The sequence below is a fragment of the Salmo salar genome, chromosome 25, assembly GCF_965601325.2.
Source record: "Salmo salar chromosome 25, fSalSal1, whole genome shotgun sequence".
Lineage (NCBI taxonomy): Eukaryota > Metazoa > Chordata > Actinopteri > Salmoniformes > Salmonidae > Salmo > Salmo salar.
The window spans coordinates 22547996-22574676 of record NC_138315.1 but is presented as its reverse complement, the minus strand read 5'-3'; the positions used below and the strand labels follow the sequence as shown (position 1 = coordinate 22574676).

The following is a 26681-nucleotide window of genomic DNA, read 5'->3' as shown; positions in this document are numbered from 1 at the left end:
AGAGTAAAGCATCCACTTGACAAAACAATAAATGATAACCACAACACTAAACAGTTTTGCAGGCTCACCAACGCAGTGCAAAAACAACTACCCACAAAACCAAGTGACAAACATACTCCTACATATATGACTCCCAATCAGGAACAACGATCCCCAGCTGTTCCTGATCAGGAGTCACAAGACCAACACAGAACAATCACACACACACAAGACTGCCACGTCCTGACCCCAAAACTACTACAACAGCTCCATCTGCTGGTCAGGACGTGACAGCTACTCCTTTCGACAGCCGTGACACTACAATACGTTCTAATAGTCTACGATACATTTTTTTGTAGTCTGTAATAAGTCTTGATAGTCTGTAACAAATATTGCTAGTCTGCAATAAGTCTTGATGGTCCTCAAATAGTCTTGTTGGACTGCAATAAGTATTGATAGTCTGCTGTATGTCTTTATAGTCTGCAAGGAGTTTACTTTGCAATAAGTCTTGATAGTCTGACTGCAATAAGTCTTGATAGTTGCGGCATCCAAACTTTTCATGGCTGAAGTTAATTGAAGTGACTACTTTTTAACCCGTTAAAGTAATTTAAATGAATGAAATATACCCCTTGTTTTAGAAACCACCAGTATAGAGGAGTCTCAGTTTACAGTAAAATATAACACCAGAGTTTGACGATAGTTTGTGATATCACAGGTGTTAAGTTAATTTGTCTAGTCAAGCTTACTTTTCCTCTGATGATAGGTCAATCTCCATGTAAAAGAATGCGCTGTTTTCTAAATGACCATTCTAGAGTGTAGTAGTGAAAGCAGTGAAGAAGACCGTCAATCAATCAATCAGTCAAATGTATTTATAAAGCCCTTCTTACATCAGCTGATGCCACAAAGTGCTGTACAGAAACCCATCCTAAAACCCCAAACAGTAAGCAATGCAGGTGTAGAAGCACCATTAGGGGTGGGGACATGCAGGTGTCAGATGAAAGAACAGAAAGGGCCAACTCTCATTTGAGCACAACCTTTTCATTTTATTAATAAATGTGCAAATAACAGTTATGATTATAAACAGGCATGTTGTGAGGCAGCTCTAAAGGTTCTGAACGCGGCGAATGGACCCCACGTTGGACCTCCAGTCATTGAAGTGGCGGTACTCGCCCCTCTCCAGTAGGTGCTGGTGGCCACGGTAGTTGGGGTGCTCGTAGAACACCCAGGCGCCATCCATCACGTTGCAGGAGTGCACCTCGGGGTGATGCCAGTGCTCGGGGAGGTTAGGGTTGTCTTCGCTGAACTCCATCATCTGACCTGCAAAGTCAGGACGCTCGTAGAGGCGGATCCTGAACTTGCCAGAGGTCTGGGGGGAGGGTGGGTGGTAGGGGTGGAACACCCAATAGGATTTGTATTTAGGATATGCATGTACACAGTATACATATATTGTGTCGATTCATATTTGCGTACCCATGCTCATAACTTTTTAACTGTTTTAAGGCATTGCATATCTGATTACAGATTTGTGCTGTGAAATTGCACATTAGGATTCATGTAATCAACTAGTCTAACACTCAACTACAGCTTGAAAAAGATACACCTGCATATTAGTATGTTTTGTTATATTTTCTTTGCTTATTTCGAATACCTGGTCACTGGTTTTGATTGTATACACTACAGCATATTCACGTCATATGGTTGCACAGTATGATTGATGAGACAGTGGGAAGAGCTATTGGGAAAGCTATTGGGAAAAATGCTGGGTGGAGATATGCAAGGTTTGGTCCCACATGACGTGGCTCCTGAGCGGTGGCAGTAATTTAACACAGAAAAATATATGTGGGACGACATTTGACTCTCCTTCTCCAAGAAGCATCCTCTACTGCTCTAGGTTTTGAGTTGTGACAGCTTGGCTGCAACATTATTCTTATCTACTATTTTTGTGTTCTTTTCTGTCTCCTCAGAAGCCTGCCTTTAGGCTGCACAGGACATAGGTTGTAACACGCAGGTTTGTGTGTGCCAACCTGTATGTATACATGTGTGTGATTGAGAGAGAGGTAGATAGAGAGATGGGGAGAAATAAAAAGGAGATAATCGTATTCTCTATCAGCATTAACCCAAACTAATACTGCCCGGCATGGCCCCCAATCTTCAAGCCAAACCCTTGGCCTCCTTGATAAGACTCACGTTGCGGATGACGCGGCAGGACCTGATGCTGTCATTGTAGCCCATCCAGCGCTGGTAGTCGGGGTACTCCCCGCTGGTCAAAATGTACTGAGTGCCCAGGTAGTTGGGCCTCTCGTACAACACCCAGTTCCCACTCTCCACACGGATGGAGTTGCAGCGGCTAAAGTGGGAACTCAGCTCAGGGCAATCGCTACAGCATTCAAAGTGGCGACCCTGGAAGTTTTTGTCCTCATAGAAGACGATCTGTGGATTAAAAATAGGGGAGGTGGGTCAGTAGCTTTGTGAAACCAGACTGATCTCGCAGTAGCTCATATTTTCTTTAACTTTAAGTAAAACTAAATGTGAGGTCAGCGGTCACTTTGCTTGACCAGGCTAGTAGGTGGGAGTATGCAAGGTAAATTAGGGGGTTGCAAATTTCCTGAAACTTTCACAAAGTTCATAATATTCAGAAATCCTGGTTGGAGGATTCCAAGTTGGATAATTCCTTCTCTGCTCATTCCCTCCTGATTCTGAGGATCCTCCAACCAGGATTTATTAAAAACTTTTGGAAAGTTTCTGGACTTTTGCAACCCAATTTGGTGCGAATATAGAGACGGGGCAAAAAGGAAAATGACTGTTAAATGACCTACCTTTCCGATGCGGTCCATGATTGGGGCTTATCTCCGACTTTTTTGATAACTCAATATTTATACCTCCTTTCACATTCAGTGGTATCGCCACTGGCATGGGCCAGATTTATATATGTGGGACATTGAAATGCAATGCCAGGGGAATCATTGTCATTTGAATAGCCTCAGCATTTATATCGGCACAATAGCTGATGCAGCAGTTGTTTTAAAAGTGTGCCCGTTTTATACAATGTTACCCAGTGATTGTATACAGGTTGACCTTTTGATCTTACAATGCCTGATTCCAGAAACTGATTTATTTATGTAATTAAATTGTTCTCCAGGCTGCTGGTTGTGTGATGGCCTCCATGAAGTTGACTTCTGGCCAAACGGCTCTGTTCTGTAAGCTTTAACATCTGCAATGGAATTGACAGGAGCATTTCCAACACCCATCATGCCCCACCCTCCAGCTATGCTACTGTACACAGCACACCACCACAACGTCTATAGAAAGAGTCAGCCAACATCGAGTTACCCAGAAAGAGTACATGGATTATTGTTTCTGATCAGTATTTACGAAGTCTTGAATGTCCTTACAGTTCAATACACCTCAAGATTCCAACACCAATGCCCCACCCTTCATCTACCACATTTAGAGTTGGAGTTGGCTAACATTGGAGTACCTCTTAAGGATTAGCCCCTATTTTTCAATGTTCACCTAAAATGACATACCCAAATCTAACTGCCTGTAGCTCAGGCCCTGAAGCAAGGATATGCATATTCTTGGTACCATTTGAATGGAAACACTGAAGTTTATGGAAATGTGAAAGGAATGTAGTAGAATAAAACACAATAGATCTGGTAAAAGATAATACAAAGAAAAAAACAACCGTTTGTCATAGCTTTCTGAAGGATCGGACCAAAGCGCAGCGTGTTCGTAGTTCCACATCTTTTTATTAATCGTGAAACTAAATGCAATACACCAACCACTTTAAATTAAAAAAACAAAAGCCGTAACGCAGAGCAGGCAAACACTTCTCAAAAATGAACAACCCACAAAATACAAAAGGAACACCCCCTACATAAATATGATCTCCAATTAGAGACAACTAGAACCGGCTGCCTCTAATTGGAGATCATCCCAATAACCCCCAACATAGAAATAAAAATCTAGAAAACCCACATAGAAACAGAAAGCAAGAAAACCACCCAAAACACCCCCTGTCACTCCCTGACCACTCTACTATAGAAAATGACCCCTTCGAGGGTCAGGATGTGACACCCTTCTTTTGTATTTTTTTGTACCATCTTCTTTGAAATGCAAGAGAAAGGCCATAATGTATTATTCCAGCCCAGGTGCGATTCAGATTTTGCCCACTAGATGGCATCAGTGTATGTCTAAAGTTTTAGACTGATCCAATGAACCATTGCATTTCTGTTCAAAATGTTGTATCAAGACTGCCCAAATGTGCCTAATTTGTTTATTAATAACTTTTCATGTTCAAAATTGTGCACTCTCCTCAAACAATAGCATGGTATTATTTCACTGTAATAGCAACTGTAAATTGGACAGTGCAGTTATATTAACAAGAATTGGGAAATGTTCTTGTTACTTACAACCTCATACTAATCGTCTCGTGGAAGGGACACCGATCCCGAAGAACTCAGATACAGTAGATGTATTGTAATTTCTGATCACTCTTCTTGAAGTCACTAACACTAAATGCCTTCACACCTGAGAAAAGGGGTCATGGCTCTGACCACGTATAAGCTCAGCATTGGGCAAGCATCTAAATGACAATCACACAATGCAAATAGGGGGTGCTTATATTTGTCCTGTTTCAAACAAGTGTGTAACTTGTACAAGTGTATGGTGTGAAATGTAAATTTATTTTTTACATATCCCACTCCCCCTGAGACACCTTCAGAGAGTTTGGTCACAACCAGGGATCCACAATTATTTATCATTTAACACTTGCAAAGTGTTTTCTAGTAAAAGTGTGTTTTATAAATGTTAATGCAGCACTTGTGGTATATTGTTTTATATATCCTCCAATTTCTTAGTTAGGCTATTTATGCCCAACTTCATATTTGCTTGGACTTAATAATAATTTCTACCCATGCGTATTGCATATTTCTATCAGGATTTAAAACTCTCAAGTACTTAGATACCTAAATGGATGTTGTGGATTCCAAAGGCAACACAACTAGTGTCTTTTTACGAAGAGAGCCCTTGGTTGTCAAAGCGGTCAATTATAACAGAAAGTGTGCCATCCTGTGAATTTAGCATGAATTTCTTGTCAGAAGCTACCCACTTATTTTATAGAACTAAAATCTACAACCCACAAAGGCAAGGACAATATTTTAGGCAGAGAAGAATTCTTTATTAGCCTACCTCGTTGTTTGCATGAACTGTTTACTTTTTTTAGTGGAAGCTGGGAAGATGTTTAAATGCTGTGCCTGTATATGTGGTCAAGAGATCCAAGTCAACTAGGCTAAGTAAAAATAAGTATTAAGCAGATATACTTGAGTCACTTGTTACAGTTGATAGAAGAGTATGTGACAACAGATTTGCCAGTCATATAGGCCGTTATAAATAGCTTCATAACATCTTACGCCATTGTTCATATTGTTAATAACGGCCTATGACAGATTTGATCATTTCTTATGTAGTAGTTATAAAGGCTTTATGAATACGTACAGTACATAAAGTGCTTACAGTAAAGTGTTACCTATTCTTCCAAATCAAGGATATTTCATTCATTGAAATGACTGGAAAACTTACACACTGTGGCTTTATTCTCGGAGCAACATTCAGTGTTTTTACTTCTTGGATTCCTTAAATACACCTTTCATGGTATACAGTAGCTGTTATTATACAAATATATTTATATTTACTAAGATATTGACCACTGTGTTTATAATATATGCCTTTTGATATAAAAGTTCCATGCTCTTCTATAACTTCCATGTGACCTCAATCATACTCAGAAACAAGCTCATGTTTATCATCAGAAAACTTTATTTGAATCACACCATGCGACTACAATCATCTCTCTCCAGTGGCTATGATGCAACGAATGGAGCCCACGGTGGCATGCAGAGCTCCCCACTCGTTGTAGCGACGGTACTCCCCCCTCTCCAGCAGGTACTGGCGGCCACGGAAGTTGGGGTGCTCGAAGAAGACCCAGGAACCCTCCTGGACCTTGCAGGAGTGGATCTCGCGGCTGTGGAAACGTTCCTGGACAGAGGGCAGGTTCTCAGTCACCTCCAGGGACTGACCATCGAAGTTGGGCCTCTCGAACAGCCTTAGCTTGTAGGGGCCAGTGGTCTGGGAAAAAGTTGATCAAACATAGAAGAATGTGTCATTATTGGCTGTTTATGAAGTTCTGAAAGGTGTGGGCCTATCTAAGTTCTGATAGTAACCTGAATAAGGCCATGATCATGTTTCTCTATAAAACAAAAATGTTGGTCTCCTAGTTTACATGACTTACTTTTTTGATGACCCGACAGGATCTTATGCAGTCGTTGAACCCCATCCAGTGCTGGTAGTCTGCGTACTCCCCGGGGCCTATGATGTACTGGTAACCCATGTAGTTGGCGCGCTCATAGAGGACCCACCAGCCGCCCTCCACCCGGCAAGAGTTGCATCGAGTGAAAAAGTCATGCAGGTCAGCGGAGTCTCCTTTGCAGTCATAGGATCGCCCCTGGAAGTTCCTGTCCTCATAAAACACAATCTGTTGGAAGAGAAGAGACAGCGTGTTACATTTCTGAATTCCATATAGTTAAACAAAATTACAGAACTATGAAACTATGGAACAGGTGCTCATTCATTATATGAATCTCCATCGGAACACAACTCACCTTCTCCATCTCTTCAGAGTTCAGAATACCAGGCACAGTAAACGACACTAAAGCTCAGGGCCTGCAAGTATACTCTTTATAGATGGCAGAGACAATAACACCAAGCACATGGTTAGCACAAAGTGAATCAGATATTTCAATCAGCTATTCAAATATTTATCTAGGCTCAACGCATTGTTCTAAAGCACTGAATCACTGACCCACACACAATAGCAGGTAGAAAGTGCCAAATTTCAGTCAGTTCATGTGGGATCCAAAACAATCCAGGGCCGTCAAGGGCAGCTTGAGATAAACATTAAACAAAGAAATCTGATGGGAAATCGAATGAGTTTTAACCCATGAAAATCCATGTCATGATACATTTAGGCCAGGAATTCACAAGCACTTAACAGGCTGTCCATATCGAATGGACAAACAGCTAAATGTTACAATTGTACTGCTCTGTTTCAGTATCACTTATTGTAGATAATCCCTTATCTTCACATCAAAATGAAAATAAAATATTGAAACTATTGTATTGTGTCATTCTAATAGGTTGTTAAAAAACATTTGTTTAAGTCTAGCAGTGATACATTGTAATAACTTTGTAATAAATGAAATACATGATTCTGTCTTTATGGGAATACAAATGCCCTCTTGTCTATGTATTCATTATGATATGAGCAACTTTTCCTTATAGAGGAAGGGAGGAAGTAGTTGCTAGGCCACTCGTACAGAAACCAGAAGCACATGTCTTAAACGCAAAGTCTTAAAAAGGCCAAATATGATTCTATATGCAGTTCATACAGTTCATGCAAATGCAGTCCTGTATTATCAGTATACCACTTTCAATGCCAACTGTTAGCCTTCATGCCGTTGTTGATGAAACCCTCAATTATTTTGTGCAGAGGTCATCCATATACATAGCTCAGTTTCAAACAGCCCGCTAGCACAACTCCAAGACAGATTTCTAACAACTTTTGTAAGTCAACATAGTTTTATGATTCTGATTGTAGCTATCTCAAATGAATAGGACACATGTTTGTTATAATTGTTTTTGCACTGATTCACAAAATGTATATAGACAGATCCAGGAACAACACAGTTCAATTACAATCCAGGATCAACATACTCTAGCTACAGTGCCTTCAGAAAGTGTTCACACCCCTTGACTTTTTTTTTAACAAATGAATTACAAATTGAAAGCTGAAATGTCTTGAGTCAATAAGTATTCAACCCCTTTGTTATGGCAAGCCTAAATAAGCTCAGGAATAAAAATGTGCTTTACAAGTCACATAATAAGTTGCATGGACTCACTCTGTGTGCAATATTAGTGTTTAACATGATTTTTTAATGACTATCTCATCTCTGTACCCCACACATACAATTATCTGTAAGGTCCCTCAGTCAAGCAGTGAATTTCAAACACAGATTCAACCATCAAGACCAGGGAGGTTTTCCAATGCCTCGCAAAAAAGGTCACCTATTGGTAGAAGGGTAAAAAAAAGGACATTGAATATCCCTGTGAGCATGGTGAGGTTAGCAATTACACTTTGGACGGTGTATCTATACACCCAGTCACAACAAAGATAGAGGCGTCCTTCTTAACTCAGTTGCCAGAGAGGAAGGAAACCGCTCAGGGATTTAACCAAGAGGCCAATGGTGACTTTAAAACAGTTACAGAGTTTAATGACTGTGATAGGAGAAAACTGAGGATGGATCAACAACATTGTAGTTACTCCACAATACTAACATAATTGACAGAGTGAAAAGAAGAAAGCCTGTACATGCATCCTGTTTGCAATAAGGCACAAAGTAAAACTGCAAAAGAAATGTGGCAAAGAAATTAACTTTATCTCCTAAATACAAAGTGTTATGTTTGGGGAAAACCCAACACATCACTGAGTACCATTCTTCATATTTTCAAGCATGGTGGTGGCTGCATCATGTTATGGGTGTGCTTGTCATCGGCAAGGACTAGGGAGATTTTTGTTGTTGATCAAAATAAATGGAATAGAGCTAAGCACAGGCAACATCCTAGAGTAAAATCTGGTTCAGTGTGCTTTCCAACAGTCATTGGGACACAGCAGGACAAGAACTTAAAACACAAGGCCAAATAGACACTGAAGTTGGTTACCAAGACAACATTGAATGTTCCTAATGGTCTAGTTACAGTTTTGACTTAAAACGGCTTGAAATATATGGCAAGACTTGAAAATGTCTGTCTAGGAATGATTAACAACCAACTTGACAGAGTTTGAATCATTTAAAAATAATAATATGCAAATATTGTACAATCCAGGTGTGCAAAGCTCTTAGAGACTTACCCAGAAAGAATCACAGCTGTAATTGCCGCCAAAAGTGGTTTTAACATGTATTGACTCAGGGGGTTGATACAGGATAAACATAATTAAATTACAATCCAGGATCAACACAGCTAAATGACGATGCAGGTGTAACATCAAAGTGAATATGTTTCACAGTCAGAACATTGAAATATTGTTGTAGTACATCACATGTAATATGCAAACTGTCACAGTGACAAGGGCTTATGTTTGCATGGGCCGTTGTATTGAATATCCCTTGTTTCTAAACTTAAATATTAGATGGGGAGTGTGTTCATTGTTCAGAGACTTTCCTTTTTAATCCTATTCTTGATGAGTTGTGTTGTGTGCTGAGATGTCATGGTATGCTAGCATTTTATTTAGAAGTCTTTGAGTGGTAAAGTAATGCAAAATTGTATACAATCTGATTCATTGTAATGCGTCTTGAATTTAAACATGTAAGTGTCTATCATCCAACTTTTAATTCAGAATTCTAATTGTCTGCTGTGTGTGCTATTGCTGGCTTTGGGTTTTCTCTCCATTTCGAGGTTGGTTACTTCGTTAAAATGGGTTATACCTGTGCTGGCCCAGAGAGTGATCTCATTAGTGAGGATGTGTTTCACCAGTGCTGGCCCAGCTGGTATTTAAGACCTGCTAGCCCAGTACATCTGCTGGAAAAGAAGATGTTGGGAGAGTTACACCTCACATTAGCGCTTCCACTTTAGGTAGCCAAACAAAGCCTTAATCTTAATCCCCTGTTTAGTTTGATCTATATTTTTTGTAACTCCCTATCCTACATTTTTGTCCATTTTTTTATTTTAGTTTGTCATTTCTGAGGAAATTCAAGTGGGCATCAATAGTGGTTGTCTGTTAGGTCCCTTTCTAGTTGCTTTGCCAACATTCAGTGGACACCCCCATGGGTTTCTTTCAGAACCTGTCTGAAACACTTTCTGTTTTGGTTTGGTTGTCAAAGTGACTACTTTGATAGTTCCTTTTTCTGTTGAGCGATGACATCTAGGGTTGTCTTTACGGAATGTAACATTGCCCCTTATACTGTGTATGTTTAACTGACTTTTTATTGTGTGACACTGTACCATGTTACAAACTGTTTGTGTGTTCATTTGTATGGGTATCTTCTATAGGATTGTGTAAAGACTTTGTTCCTTGGAAGGTAATAAAGGATTGTATTGTATTCTGTTCCATTCTATTTTAGAGTTGTTGATAGGGTGGCAAAGATGACTAAAGAAAACAGTGTGAGTAGATCTACTGGTGTTGACATTCAGTACTTGTGCCCGGTGATTCCCATGTCAAATGAATGAAGACAATGGGGTGTATGCGGATCAGACAGGGTTTTATTTGTTAGACTGCAACACTCTCACACAGAGGTGGGTGTCATAAGGCACTGCAGAGAGGTTTCTGGGTAGGGGTCGTCGTAGGGCTCTAGAACTCTAGAGGTTGTAAGGTTCTAGAACTCTGTGATCCTGCGGAAGGAGCCCACGACAGGGGAGGTGGCGCCCCAGTCCGTGAAGTTATGGTACTCTTTGCGCTCCAGGAAGTACTGACGCCCCCTGTAGTTGGGCAGTTCGTAGAATGCCCAGGCACCGTCCATCACCACAGCAGAGTGGAACTCACGGAACTTGAATGCTTCGTGGACCGATGGGCAGTCCTCACTCCACTCTGCCATATGGCCAGCGAAATCTGGCCTGTCATAGCATCTGATCTTGTAGGAATTTCCATAGACCTGCAAAATAAATACAACCGAAAATGTTTAAATGCCAGTATCCTTAATTAATCATATCAAAGTAAACATGTTAATTATTTTAATTGTCATTAATCTGTATGCAAAAAATGACATTAGAAATTTGGGATGCCTCTTTAAATTGGTTTATTGGCTGTTGTCCTGGTTTCCTTCAACAACTGATGTAGATGGGCCTGGACATGACGCAAACTGCTGCCAAAACATGAGCCTTTTATCTATCCTTATTGTCTGTTGGCTTTTGAATGATCATTGCCTGGTTGGTGCACCCTGGGGCATTCCATTCAAGCTGGGCATTGCCCTGCATCCAAATCTGGTCAGACACATTTTAACATCCTAATTGCCAAAACCCAAATATACAAGCATAAAATAAATAAAAATAAGTTAGTGATGTCTGTCTGATGTAAAATGTGTACATTTAAGATCGAGAAAACATCTGTCAAAAAGCAAAATAAAGTAATGCAAATCAATAAACTGGTTCCTGGGGACTTTGAGCACTGATTATGAACTTCTTGCCTCAAGTTGTCAGTGTCTATCTACTGACACAAATAAACGTCAGATTTGTCAGTCCCATCTTCAAACTAGGCTTACAGTTTGTACTTTTGGTAGGTAGGCTTACGTTTTTGATAGATCGACAGGATCTGATGCTGTCGTTGAAGCCCATCCACTGCTGGTGGTCAGGGTACTCCCCAGGGGTCAGGATGTACTGGTAGCCTGCATAGTTGGGGCGCTCGTACAGAACCCAGCAGCCGCTCTCCACCCTGATAGAGTTACAGCGGCTGAAGAAGGAGTGCAGGTCTGGGCAGTCACTGCTGCATTCATAACTACGACCTTGGAAATTCTTATCCTCAAAGAATACAATCTGGAAGAGAGATAGAGACAGAAAAGCCTGGTAAGATACAAGCCATACCTTTTATACAGTACTTCTTCCAATATGTGGCTGTAATGATTGCTCCTCTGCCAAGCTGCGATACCTACAATGCTGCTTGAAGTTACAGAAGTGACAAAAAATCGAATCAAAGTCAGTAGTCAAATCAAGGCAGATAAACATAACTAAAAGTATAAGCACTTTTTCTTTTGAGCAAAGTTTCTCATACACGTTTTACATATATTCTATGATATTATCTATGTAATCTAAAGACTCCTTCTTACCTTCCCCATTTTTTGATTGTTATTGCTCACCTCCCACTCACCAGCAGTACTGCTGAGGTTTATATCGAAATGCAGAATGTGCCGACAAGGGGAAGCCTTTGTTAAGCAAATTAGCCTGATTTGCATATCAGCAAATGGTTTGTTCAAGTTTAATTTCCCTTTGTACCAATGCAATGGCTCCGTATCAAAGAATTGCCAGAACTGTGATGTGAAAGTTATAAAGGCCAACTCTCCCAGTCTGTCCCCTAAATGCATTATATGGATTGCTTTCAAGCAGTCTGCTATCATGGAATCTTTATTGGTTTCTATTGGCATCTAGTATTGTTTGATCTAAAAGACATTTTTTTTGTGATTTTATTTTGTCTTGAGCATCATGTTCAGGAACTGTCTCGTTTTGCAACTGTGTTGTCTCATCGTGCAAGTCTGAAGTTGTAGAAGCTATAATGACTGAACTTTCATCCCAATAGTCAATATCGAGTCAGAATTTAGTAGTCGTTGATGGGATCCTCTTGTGGCTTTTGACGTGCTCTTAATTTACTGTAGAGACAGAGGAAAGAGCATGGCAATGCATTATAAAGAAAGCTGTCTTAAATGATTGACACAACGTAAACTCTGAACCAGAACAAGGATTTTTTTCTCAGGTTGCAAGTGTGACCACTATGAATTACTTTCTTCAATCCTTCAATATATTTCTCATTCAGATCGGGAACAAGTATTGAGTGATTTCAAGAATGACAAAGTGTGTATGGAACTCCTCTGTGGGCTATGTGCAGTCAGAGTAGAGAGTTCTTGGATGACTATAGGGTCTTTGTGACTCTATAACAAATCTGAAACCACAGATTAGAGATATTAACCCTCAATCTAAAGCTGTATTATGCCATCGTTTGTTTTTGTTGTAATTTGAGTATTTGTTAACAAGAGGAAAAAAATGAAAAAAATGAAGAAACCCGCCCGCTGCTCTTGCTAATATCACTGCTCTTTAATACGCTTTACTTATCGGCCTAAATGCCTTCGTCAGAGCCTTTAGTATTTGTTAACAAACAATGTATAGCCTCAAAATGTTAAAAACTTTCCTGCTAATCTCATGGACCATCTCTTCTTGCATCCATATCTCTGTCTTTGAATCTGAGTGGTTACTTTACCGCTTTTCCATGATTTAATATATTTTTAACACTTAACACCAGTGCAAAGTGATTACAACAAATATTGTTGGCCAGTGACAGAAACAGTAACATTAACTCTGTGTGGTATGGCACTATATAGACACTTTTGAGTGTTACATTTAACACTATGTGTTGATTTAATACTTGTGATTTTGCTATGTGGGTCCTCTGTAAGCCAATGTTACTTCAGGGAGTTTATTGAAGTCTTTATGTCTCAGGCAAAAGTCAATGACTGTACTTTATTGAACCACCTCTGATCCACTTCAACCTCCTTCACAAAGAGACCCATCCGGGTTCAAACCTAGGTCTGCTGACCACCACAGGAGTGTATAAGCTTGCTGAGCTAAAGCCTATGTTCTTCAATATATTAACTTACAAAAACAATTTTGTAAAGGCTGAGCCCCTTAGTCTCTTGAACCACTGTTATTGGTACTTTGAAGCATACCCTTGATTGAAGCCACAATCCTGAGTTTGTTTCAACCCAATGGCAATACCACCACTTGGCTTTGAATGGGGGATGGGGCTGGGGAAACGTAACAACAGAGCTATGGATGCAAGGGTTGACTGTCCATGAGATTGAAATGATAGCTTTGAACGTTTTGAAACTATACTTTGTTTGTTTACAAAGACTCACATGACAACACAATCATAGACAATGGAGTTAAACAGAGATTTGCATTATGACAGTTCCCAAATATTAGGGTCAGTTATTGTGGGAAATGGGACTGACGATTGTATTTTATAGACAAGTCTCTCTCTTGAAAAAGAGAGCAATTAATTCAGTGTGATATTGGCGGTTCAATGTTTAAACTCGCTTTCCCGAAATTAGCCGATTATTAACATAATATTTCATAATTCTTCCTTCTCATGCACATGCTGTACTGCTGTACTCTCAAATCCAAGATGGCGTAGCAGTCAGATGTCTTTGTCTTGTCTCGTCCCATGTATATATCTTTTAATATCTTTTTCTTCGCATTATTTTTAATATTTTTCCTAAACCTCAACTTCTAAATACTCTCCTGCAACCCGCCTCACCCAATGTGGCGTGGATCTGTTTTTTTTCTAAAGTATTTCTATTTACTTCCGAACTGGAATACCTCAACTGAAGCTAGCTAGCTAACTAGCTACCAGCTATCAGTCAGCTAACCACTGCTAGCGGTCATCAGCTAACCATTAGCTCGGAAAGCTCTCGCCAGTTCGTACAACACGTTTCAAACCAGAGCATACCGGACCTATTTTTCTCTCCATATCCCCGGATTCCTACCGCAAAATCTGAACCTTTTCATCTGGATCATCGCAGCTAGCTAATAATATGCCCAAGGATCCCAACAGGCCCCTCAGGCGCGACGTCCCCTGAAGGCCCATTCTGCTAACCGCGGCCTGCTAGCTATCTAGAGCATATTGGACTGTTAGCTGATCCATCGGCCAGTTTCTTGGACCACTATACCCATTTTGCCAATTGGACTTGGACCCCTCAGCTACTTGGAACCCTACTAATTCCATGACTGGTCTATCGACTTCACGAGGAGGCAAAAACAGACTTTCCCCCATCGCGACATCCCTCTAAGGCCCTTATTCTAGCTTGCTAGCCCTGGCCTGCTAACTGTCTGAATCGCTGTGTCCCCAGCCAGCCCAACCACTCACTGGACCCATACGATCACTTGGCTATGCATGCCTCTCCCTAATATCAATATGTCTTATCCATTACTGTCCTGGTTAGTGATTACTGTCTTATTTCACTGTAGAGCCTCTAGCCCTGCTCAATATACCTTAACCAACCATGTTGTTCCACCTCCCACATATGCGATGACATCACCTGGTTTAAACATCTCTAGAGACTATATCTCTCTCTTCATCACTCAATGCCTAGATTTACCTCCAATGTACTCTCTTCCTACCATACCTTTGTCTGTACATTATGCCTTGAATCTATGCTATTGTGCCCAGAAACATGCTCCCTTTTCTCTCTGTTTCGAACGTGCTAGACGGCCAGTTATTATAGCCTTTAGCCGTACCCTTATCCTACTTCTCCTCTGTTCCTCTGGTGATGTAGAGGTTAATCCAGGACCTGCAGTGCCTAGCTCCACTCCTACTCCCCAGGTGCTCTCATTTGTTGACTTCTGTAACCGTGAAAGCCTTGGTTTCATGCATGTTAACATTAGAAGCCTACTCCCTAAATTTGCTTTATTCACTGCTTTAGCACATTCTGCCAACCCGGATGTCTTAGCCGTGTCTGAATCCTGGCTTAGGAAAACCACCAAAACCCCAGAAATTTCCATCCCTAACTATAACATTTTCTGCCAAGATAGAACTGCCAAAGGGGGCGGTGTTGCAATCTACTGCAAAGATAGCCTGCAGAGTTCTATCTTACTATCCAGGTCTGTACCAAAACAATTCAAGCTTCTACTTCTAAAAATGCACCTTTCCAGAAACAAGTCTCTCACCGTTGCCGCTTGCTATAGACCACCCTCTGCCCCCAGCTGTGCCCTGGACACCATATGTGAATTGATTGCCCCCCATCTATCTTCTGAGCTCATGCTGCTAGGTGACCTAAACTGGGACATGCTTAACACCCCGGCCATCCTACAATCTAAGCTTGATGCACTCAATCTCACACAAATTAAATCCCAAATCCGTAAACACGGGCACCCTGATAGATACCATCCCAACTAACTCGCCCTCCAAATACACCTTTGCTGTTTTCAACCAAGATCTCAGCGATCACTGCCTCATTGCCTGCATCCGTAATGGGTCTGTGGTCAACCGACCACCCCTCATCACTGTCAAACGCTCCCTAAAACACTTCAGCGAACAGGCCTTTCTAATCGACCTGGCCGGGGTATCCTGGAATGACATTGACCTCATCCCGACAGTAGAGGATGCCTGGTTACTCTTTAAAAGTGCCTTCTTCACCATCTTAAATAAGCATGCTCCATTAAAAAAATGTAGAACCCGGAATAGATATAGCTCTTGGTTCACTCCAGACCTGTCTGCCCTTGACTTAGAATATGTGGACAACTACAAATGCCTAGGTGTCGGGCTAGACTGTAAACTCTCCTTCCAGACTCATATTAAACATCGCCAATCCAAAATTAAATCTTGTTCTCAACTGGCCTACCTGGTTAAATAAAGGTGAAAACATCAAACTATAAAATAACACATGGAATCATGTAGTAACCAAAAAAGTTTTAAACAAATCAAAATATTTTTTCGATTTTAGATTCTTTAAAGTACCATAATTTCCAGACTATAAGCCGCTACTTTTTTCCCACGCTTTGAACCTCGCGGCTTAAACGATGACGCGGCTAATATATGGATTTTTCCCGCTTTCAAAACCATCCTGTGGCGTTCTGCATTAGCATCGAATAGCCCCCTGATATGCAACTTTTCAGGGAAGTTAGGAACCAATATACACAGGCAGTTAGGAAAGCTAAGGCTTTCTTTTTCAAACAGAAATTTGCATCCTGTAGTACAAACTCAAAAAAGTTCTGGGACACTGTAAAGTCCATGGAGAATAAGAGCACCTCCTCCCAGCTGCCCACTGCACTGAGGCTAGGAAACACTGTCACTACCGATAAATCCACAATAATTGAGAATTTCAACAAGCATTTTTCTACGGCTGGCCATGCTTTCCACCTTGCTACCCCTACCCCTGTCAACAGCCCTGCGCTCCCCACAGCAACTCGCCCAAACCTCCCCCACTTCTCCTTCACCCAAATACAGATAGCAGATGTTCTGAAAGAGCTGCAAAATCTGGACCCCTACAAATCAGCCGGGCTAGACAATCTGGACCCTCTCTTTCTAAAATGATCTGCCGAAATTGTTGCAACCCCTATTACTAGCTTGTTCAACCTCTCTTTCGTATCGTCTGAGATTCCCATAGATTCTAAAGCTGCCGTGGTCAACCCCCTCTTCAAAGGGGGAGACACTCTAGACCCAAACTGCTACAGACCTATATCTATTCTACCCTGCCTATCTAAAGTCTTTGAAAGCCAAGTTAACAAACAGATCACTGACCATTTCGAATCCCACCGTACCTTCTCCGCTGTGCAATTCGGTTTCCGAGCTGGTCACAGGTGCACCTCAGCCACGCTCAAGGTCCTAAACGATATCATAACCGCCATCGATAAGGGACATTACTGTGCAGCCATCTTCATCGACCTGGCCAAGGCTTTCGACCGTATTCTTATCGGCAGACTCAACGGCCTTGGTTTCTCAAATGACTGCCTCGCCTGGTTCACCAACTACTTCTCAGATATAGTCCAGTGTGTCAAATCGGAGGGCCTGTTGTCCGGACCTCTGGCAGTCTCTATGGGGGTGACACAGGGTTCAATTCTCAGGCCGTTCAATTCTCTTCTCTGTATATATCAACAATGTCGCTCTTGCTGCGGGTGATTCCCTGATCCACCTCTACGCAGACGACACCATTCTGTATACATCTGGCCCTTCTTTGGACACTGTTAACAAACCTTTAAATGAGCTTCAATTCCATACAACACTCTTTCCGTGGCCTCCAACTGCTCTTAAACGCTAGTAAAACTAAATGCATGCTTTTCAACCGATCGCTGCCTGCACCCGCCCGCCCGACTAGCATCACTACTCCAGATGGTTATGACTTAGAATATGTGGACAACTACAAATGCCTAGGTGTCGGGCTAGACTGTAAACTCTCCTTCCAGACTCATATTAAACATCGCCAATCCAAAATTAAATCTTGTTCTCAACTGGCCTACCTGGTTAAATAAAGGTGAAAACATCAAACTATAAAATAACACATGGAATCATGTAGTAACCAAAAAAGTTTTAAACAAATCAAAATATTTTTTTGATTTTAGATTCTTTAAAGTACCATAATTTCCAGACTATAAGCCGCTACTTTTTTCCCACGCTTTGAACCTCGCGGCTTAAACGATGACGCGGCTAATATATGGATTTTTCCCGCTTTCAAATTACAAATAAAATTAAATAAAAAATTAAAACACATTCTGTGACGTGCTCAGTTTTTTGGCGGCATGAAGCTTTCATTAGACCAATGAAATTGCCGAACGGGTTAAGGTCAAACAACTTTTTTGTTTACTGTTTAGATTAAATCGAGCACTCTCAAACTTCCCATCATTCTGATTACGGTAGTCATTTTGTCACCCTCATCATGGCAAAGACACGGAGAAATGCATATGATGCAGCTTTCAAGTTGAAGGCGATTGATCTGGCTGTTGGAAAAGGAAATAGAGCTGCTGCACGGGAGCTTGGTCTGGGGCAATGACTTTCTTGGTGGGCTACTGTTTACTGCAAATGTTTTATTTTTTGTTACAAGCCGTGTTTCGTTAAAGCCTATTTATTTTTGTTACAAGCCGTGTTTCGTTAAAGCCTATTTATTTTTGTTACAAGCCGTGTTTCGTTAAAGCCTATTTATTTTTGTTACAAGCCGTGTTTCGTTAAAGCCTGTGTAAAGTTAATTTGTTTCAATGTACCGGTAGGCACCTGTGGCTTATAGACCTGTGCGGCTTATTTATGTTCAAAATAATATATTTTTTTTAATTCAGTGGGTGCGGCTTATATTCAGGTGCGCTCAATAGTCCGGAAATTACGGTAGCCACCCTTGGTCTTGATGACAGCTTGCACATTGCTTTTCCAACAGTCTTGAAGGAGTTCCCACATATGCCGAGCATTTGTTGGCTGCTTTTCCTTCACTCTGCGGTCCAACTCATCCCAAACCATCTCAGTTGGGTTGAGGTCGGGTGATTGTGGAGGCCAGGTCATCTGATGCAGCACTCCATAGTAGTGGTTTCTTTGCAGCAATTCGACCATGAAGGGCTGATTCACACAGTCTCCTCTGAACAGTTGATGTTGAGATGTGTCTGTTACTTGAACTCTGTGAAGCATTTACTTGGGCTGCAATTTCGAGGGCTGGTAACTCTATTGAACTTATCCTCTGCAGCAGAGATAACTCTGGGTCTTCCTTTCCTGTGGTGATCCTCATGAGAGCCAGTTTCATCATAGCGCTTGATGGTTTTTGCGACTGCACTTGAAGAAACTTTCAAAGTTATTGACATTTTCCTGATTGTCTTAAAGTACTGATGGGCTGTCGTTTCTTGCTGCTTATTTGAGCTGTTCTTGCCATAATATGGACTTGGTCTTTTACCAAATAGGGCTATCTTCTGTATGCCACCCCTACCTTGTCACAACACAAGTGATTGGCTCAAATGTATTAGGAAGGAAAGAAATTCCACAAATTAACTTTTAACAAGGCACACCTGTTAATTGAAATGCATTCCAGGTGACTGCCTCATGAAGCTGGTTTAGAGAATGCCAAGAGTGTGCAAAGCTGTCATCAAGACAAAATAAAATAAAGAAAAACCCTTGAATGAGTAGGTGTCCAAACTTTTGACAGGTACTTTCGAAGCCTTGTGGACCTAAACTTGCTACTCCAGTACAGCTTACCATGCTATGCAGAGAGAACAAATCAAAATCAAATCAAATTTATTTATATAGCCCTTCTTACATCAGCTGATATCTCAAAGTGCTGTACAGAAACCCAGCCTAAAACCCCAAACAGCAAGCAATGCAGGTGTAGAAGCGCGGTGGCTAGGAAAAACTCCCTAGAAAGGCCAAAACCTAGGAAGAAACCTAGAGAGGAACCAGGCTATGAGGGGTGGCCAGTCCTCTTCTGGCTGTGCCGGGTGGAGATTATAACAGCACATGGCCAAGATGTTCAAATGTTCATAAATGACCAGCATGGTCAAATAATAATAATCATAGTAGTTGTCGTGGAGCAACAAGTCAGTAACACAAGAGTAAGTGTCAGTTGGCTTTTTCATAGCCGATCTTTGAGAGTATCTCTACCGCTCCTGCTGTCTCTAGAGAGTTGAAAACAGCAGGTCTGGGACAGCAGGTCTGGGACAGGTAGCACGTCCGGTGAACAGGTCAGGGTTCCATAGCTGCAGGCAGAACAGTTGGAACTGGAGCAGCAGCACGGCCAGGTGAACTGGGGAAAGCAAGGAGTCATCAAGCCAGGTAGTCCTGAGGCATGGTTCTAGGGCTCAGGTCCTCCGAGAGAGAGAAAGAAAGAAAGAGAGAATTAAAGAGAGCATATTTAAATTCACACAGGACACCGGAAAACACAAGAGAAATACTCCAGATGTGACAGACTGACCCTAGCCCCCCGACACATAAACTACTGCAGCATAAATACTGGAGGCTGAGACAGGAGGGGTCAGGAGACACTGTGACCCCATCCGATGAAACCCCCGGACAGGGCCAAACAGGTAGGATATAACCCCACCCACTTTGCCAAAGCACAGCCTCCACACCACTGGAGGGATATCTCCAACCACCAACATACCATCCCGGGACAAGGCCGAGTATAGCCCACAAAGATTTCCGCCACGGCACAGCCCAAGGGGGGGTGCCAACCCAGACAGGAAGACCACGTCAGTGACTCAACCCACTCAAGTGACGCACCCCTCCCAGGGACGGCATGGAAGAACACCAGTAAGCCAGTAACTCAGCCCCCGTAATAGGGGTAGAGGCAGAGAATCCCAGTGGAAAGAGGGGAAACCGGCCAGGCAGAGACAGCAAGGGCGGTTCGTTGCTCCAGCCTTTCCGTTCACCTTCACACCCCTGGGCCAGACTACACTTAATCATAGGACCTACTGAAGAGATGTGTCTTCAGTAAAGACTTAAAGATTGAGACTGAGTCTGCGTCTCTCACATGGGTAGGCAGACTATTCCATAAAAATGGAGCTCTATAGGAGAAAGCCCTGCCTCCAGCTGTTTGCTTAGAAATTCTAGGAACAATTAGGAGGCCCGCGTCTTGTGACCGTAGAGTACGTGTAGGTATGTACGGCAGGACCAAATCGGAAAGATAGGTAGGAGCAAGCCCATGTAATGCTTTGTAGGTTAGCAGTAAAACCTTGAAATCAGCCCTTGCCTTAACAGGAAGCCAGTGTAGGGAGGCTAGCACTGGAGTAATATGATCAAACGTTTTGGTTCTAGTCAGGATTCTAGCAGCCGTATTTAGCACTAACTGAAGTTTATTTAGTGCTTTATCCGGGTAGCCGGAAAGTAGAGCATTGCAGTAGTCTAACCTAGAAGTAACAAAGGCATGGATTAATTTTTCTGCGTCATTTTTGGACAGAAAGTTTCAGATTTTTGCAATGTTACGTAGATGGAAAAAAGCTGTCCTTGAAACAGTCTTGATATGTTCTTCAAAAGAGAGATCAGGGTCCAGAGTAACGCCGAGGTCCTTCACAGTTTTATTTGAGACGACTGTACAACCATCCAGATTAATTGTCAGATTCAACAGAAGATCTCTTTGTTTCTTCGGACCTAGAACAAGCATCTCTGTTTTTTCCGAGTTTAAAACCTGTTGGGGACCTGATCCCGGTATTGGGATTTATTGTCAAGAGACCATGGCGGGAAATTCAAAACTGCAAGAATCTAATAATTTCAATTTCTCAAACAATCAACTATTTTTCACCATTTTAAAGATAAACATCTAAATCCAACCACCTTGTCCGATTTTAAAGAGGCTTTACGGCAAAAGCATAAAGTTAGGTTATGTTAGGAGAGTACATTGAAAATAGCTGTGTGTAATGTTTTGTCAATTCAAAGACAGGCGTCACCAAAAGCAGATAACCAGCTAAAATTATGCACTAACCTTTGACAATCTTCCTCAGATGACACTCCTAGGACATTATGTTATACAATACATGCCTTTTTTGTTCCATCAAGTTCATATTTATATCCAAAAACAGCATTTTACAGTAGCGTGAAATTCAGAATTTTTTTCCCCTCAAATGCTTCCGGTGAATCAACGTTACAATTTACAAAATTACTATTCGAAAACATTGGTAAATTATAATATTGTCATTCAAAGAATTATAGTTTAACATTTCGTAAATGCTACTGCATTGCCAGATTTCAAAATAACTTTACTGGGAAATCACACTTTGCAATAAACGGGGTGCTGTGCTAAGAACAATAGGCTAGGATATACAGGTTAGCACCATCTTGTAACCATCTAATATCAATAATACTATTGTCAATAATCCCTTACCTTTGATTACATTTTACATTTTACATTTTAGTCATTTAGCAGACGCTCTTATCCAGAGCGACTTACAAATTGGTGCATTCACCTATAATATCCAGTGGAACAACCACTTTACAATAGTGCATCTAAATCTTTTAAGGGGGGGGTTAGAAGGATTACTTTATCCTATCCCAGGTATTCCTTGAAGAGGTGGGGTTTCAGGTGTCTCCGGAAGGTGGTGATTGACTCCGCTGTCCTGTTATCTTCATCCATTGGCACTTCCAGGAATCCCAGGTCCACAACAAATGTGGTTTCTTTCGACAAAGTTCATAATTTATGTCCAAATAACTCCAAGTTGTTCCATGTTGTTAGCGCTTCAGTAGGCTACTCAAAAGTAGGGGGGGGGGGGAGTCCCGACGAAAAGTTTTAAAAAATCTATTTACGTTCGTTCAAACATGTCAAACGTTGTTCAGCATCAATCTTTAGGGCCATTTTTAACGTGAAACATCAGTAATGTTTCAACCCGACCTCTCCTGTGTCTTGAAAAACGTTTTTGAAAAATGTCTCGCCTCACATGAACTCACATGAACGCGCAGGTGCTTGCAATAATGAAGTGACGACATCCCAGGGACTTCAACTTCTCTTCCTTGTCATCCGGTCCCTGTTCATCATAGACGCTTCAAACAACTTTATAAAGATCGTTGACATCTAGTGGAAGCCGTAGGAAGTGCGAAATGAATCCTTTGTCACTGTGTGATCTATTAGCAATGACTCGAAAAATAGTACAGCCACAAAATTCTCATTTCCTGGTTGTATTTTTCTCAGGTTTTTGCCTGCCATATGAGTTTTGTTATACTTACAGACACCATTCAAACAGTTTTAGAAAATTAAGAGTGATTTCTATCCAAATCTGGTAATAATATGCATATCCTAGCTACTGAGTTGGTGTAGGAGGCAGTTAAAAATGGGCACATATTTTTTTCAAAATTCTCAATACTGCCCCCTAGCCCCAACAGGTTTTAAGAGTAGATAGTTTGCAGCCATCCACTTCCTTATGTCTAAGACACAGGCTTCTAGCGAGGGCAATTTTGGGGCTTCACCATGTTTCATTGAAATGTACAGCTGTGTGTCATCCGCATAGCAGTGAAATGTAACATTATGTTTTCGAATGACATCCCCAAGAGGTAAAATATATAGTGAAAACAATAGTGGTCCTACAACGGACCACTATTGTTGATTGTTTACAGTTGATTTGTCAGAGGACAAACCATTCACAGAGACAAACTGATATCTTTCCGACAGATAAGACCTAAACCAGGCCAGAACTTGTCCATGTAGACCAATTTGGGTTTCCAATCTCTCCAAAAGAATGTGGTGATCGATGTATCAAAAGCACCCCAGTCTATGACTAGGGTGGCTGGAGTCTTTGACAATTTTAAGGGAGTCTTTGACAATGTTTAGGGCCTTCCTCTGACACCGCCTGGTATAGAGGTCCTGGATGGTAGGAAGCTTGGCCCCGGGGGAGTAGGTTTTGTCGTGCCCTCTTCACGACTGTCTTGGTGTGCTTGGACCATGTTAGTTTGTTGGTGATGTGGACGCCAAGGAACTTGAAGCTCTCAATCGGCTCCACTACAGCCCAGTCGATGAGAATGGGGGCGTGCTCGGTCCTCCTTTTCCTGTAGTCCATGATCATCTCCTTTGTCTTGATCACGTTGAGGGAGAGGTTGTTGTCCTTGCACCACATGGTCAGATCTCTGACCTCCTCCCTATAGGCTGTCTCATCGTTGTCGGTGATCAATGGTAGCACTGTTGTGTCATCAGCAAACTTAATGATGGTGTTGGAGTCGTGCCTGGCTGTGCAGTCATGAGTGAACAGGGAGTACAGGAGGGGACTGAGAATGCACCTCTGAGGGGCCCCCGTGTTGAGGATCAGCGTGGCGGATGTGTTGTTATCTACCCTTGCCATCTGGGGGTGGCCCGTCAGGAACTCCAAGATCCAGTTGCAGAGGGAGGTGTTTAGTCTCAGGGCCCTTAGCTTAGTGATGAGCTATGAGGGCACTATGGTGTTGAACGCTGAGCTGTAGTCAATAAGTAGCATTTTTGTAAAGTAACTTACATGATGAAAAAGTGTAGTATAACAGTGACTTAGCAATAACATTTAAATAACATTTAATTCACATTTAGATTACGTATCACTGCTTGAATAAGCATTGGATCAAAATAAGACTTTTAAGATCCCTTTCTTCCACGTCAAATAGGTAAAGAGTTTTAGATGTACAGGTTTATTGTTGCTGCCTCATGTGACCAAATAGCATGAAAAGTAGTTACTTATGGACAGTCGATTTTCTGAGAGCACAGCTCTTTAAAGGAGAAAAATACCTATGCAAATGCTGTAGCTCCTATTAAACAGGTGTACATACATTTAAAGTTATTTTTTTCTTATTTTTAAATTACATAAATAATTAAAAATAAACTGTTGACTCTGATTATTAGACTATACACTTACCCTTCAAGAAACAAGTGGAAAGGGGTAATGTTTCCAAGGCTTAGTATATGTAGGGAAAATAATAGGGGTTCAGTAACTAAACCTTGCGGAACACCAAAAGTTAAATTTGGTGTTCTGCAATGTTCAGTGCTTTGAACCTTACTATTCTCTCTGTCATCCCTTGGAAACAATAACCCATAAACATGGAATGCCATTTCATTGCAATGCCAATGAACACACAAATCTACTTGTCAATAAAATCTGATGATACTTGTAAGACATACTTTTAGCACAAGCTACAGCTAGTGATTGTATTGCACTTTTAAGTTTACAGTTTTATATTTTATTATCAACATATTTTTTAAAACATAGTATTTGAAGGCAATGGTGCTTGGACGTCTAATGGCTGCTTTTAGGACATTTTTATTTGCAAAGATCAACACTGTATAATATGTCTTATGATATAATATATTATAAAATGAAAGTGATATTTCAGACTGAAGAAGGTGTGTGTAATGAGTAAGACATACTGGTAGATACCATTTAAAAAAATGTTTTTATTGACAATCCGATGATTTAGGACATGTCAGTGATACGCCTCATGCTCATGAACCTCATGCCTTTGACACCCATGCCCATATCCCTAAAGCTCCTGTACTCTCCGGGCCTCATGTACATCATTCTGCCTCTGAAGTGGGGCTGCTCAAACATCAACCAGGGGCCATCCATGACCTGGGCAGACTGGCAATCGGACATGCGGTAACGATCCTGGATGGAGTCACAATCGTCCATCAGCTCCATGTTCTGACCTCCAAAGTTCTCCTTCTCGTAGATTTTCATTCTGTAGGAGCCTCTGTGCTGTTGGTGGAGAATTTAAAACAATTTGTATTCATTCCAAGGTCTGACATTTTAAAAACCCTACTTTGTAATTTAAAGTAAGAAATGCTCTCTTTTCCTTACCATGGGGATGATACGGCTGGATCTGATGCAGTCACTCTGGCTCATGCCCATTAGGCGCTGGTTGTCAGGGTACTCTCCTCTTCTGACCAGCATCTGGTGTCCCATGAAGTTGGGGCGCTCGTAGACCATGAAGCAGCCGCTCTCAACCCTGCAGGAGTTGCACCTGCTCAGGTGGGAGGACATGTCAGGGCAGTCCTGGCTGGTCTCATAGGAACGACCCTGGAAGTTCTTGTCCTCGTAGAAGATGATCTGCATGACAAGTTGTAAGAATGTTATACAACACCTATTGCAGCAGTGAGGTACAGTGAACACATATGTAAAGCACTCATTTAGTTAGAATGATTAAGAAAATAGTTAAAAATCCACCTACCCTGCCCATGGTCATTAAGGCTGTTGGTTTTTTAAGCTTGACTGTAAATGCTATTGGCTCCCTTGCCCTTTTATACCTTGTTAGACGTCCGCAGCATATGTGACCACATTGTGTTGAATTCCTGAGTCATCACCATGAAATGTACTGTAAACGAAATAGGTTCAATATAATTACTTTTAGTAGTACTTGCATAATGTTTTATTGAATTACTATAATGTAGTAAATGAAACATGTCAATTACTTATGGCTTTGATGATCATGGAACGTTAACTGTGTTTTATAATTCAAAACAATATGTACATGACCTAGAAGAAGAGATGGAGGTTGGCACACCGCCAACTGTGCCAACTACAAAAGAAAACAGCGGTTCACTAGAACACTGAGTATGGGTCTGCCACTATCTTTGTTACTCTGTGATACCTGTGGTTGCAATCTCTGACACCTGTTGCTAAGGTTTTCAATGTTTGGCCACAGAAAATGCACACAATTGTGATTATAACTTCATTTTTGGTACTACATTGAAATCTTTATACTTAAAATCGACCTAAAACCATCATTCAAATAGGTTTACAGTCATTCATACTGTATGTTGAAGTGTCTCAGCTAGGACTAGGTACAAGAAGCCCTAGTCTAAGCTAGATCACTTGGAGTCAACAGTAATGTGTGGACTTCACTCAGAAGTAAATGCAAGCATTATGTACTCATTACGTAAATCTATTTAGTTCAAGAGACTGAGTTATTGTATTTCCTAAAATACCATCAACATAAGCAAGGTTCGGAAGCCTTTGAGAAAGGATTTAAGGAAGTTTGTTTGGTATAC

General features: G+C 41.3%; 3 protein-coding genes across 3 annotated transcripts; all 3 read right to left on the bottom strand.

Annotated features, from left to right (window-relative positions):
* Positions 1-1007: 1007 nt before the first annotated feature.
* LOC106586366 (gamma-crystallin M2) lies at positions 1008-2895 on the bottom strand. Its single transcript, XM_014173562.3, has 3 exons — positions 2796-2895; positions 2167-2409; positions 1008-1345 (listed from the first exon to the last, which is right to left on the bottom strand). Exons 1-3 carry the CDS (start codon positions 2811-2813, stop codon positions 1082-1084), a joined length of 525 nt encoding a protein of 174 aa, XP_014029037.1. The 5' UTR covers positions 2814-2895; the 3' UTR covers positions 1008-1081.
* Positions 2896-5799: 2904 nt separating this feature from the next.
* Positions 5800-6776, bottom strand: crygs4 (crystallin, gamma S4). The gene is made up of 3 exons (XM_014173561.3): positions 6639-6776; positions 6269-6511; positions 5800-6105 (listed from the first exon to the last, which is right to left on the bottom strand). The coding sequence occupies exons 1-3, from the start codon at positions 6645-6647 to the stop codon at positions 5824-5826; spliced, it is 534 nt and encodes a 177-aa protein (XP_014029036.1). The 5' UTR covers positions 6648-6776; the 3' UTR covers positions 5800-5823.
* Positions 6777-10275: 3499 nt separating this feature from the next.
* On the bottom strand, positions 10276-25967 carry LOC106586363 (uncharacterized). The gene is made up of 6 exons (XM_014173560.3): positions 25862-25967; positions 25492-25740; positions 25111-25389; positions 11850-11945; positions 11317-11559; positions 10276-10682 (listed from the first exon to the last, which is right to left on the bottom strand). Exons 1-6 carry the CDS (start codon positions 25874-25876, stop codon positions 10407-10409), a joined length of 1158 nt encoding a protein of 385 aa, XP_014029035.3. The 5' UTR covers positions 25877-25967; the 3' UTR covers positions 10276-10406.
* Positions 25968-26681: the final 714 nt, after the last annotated feature.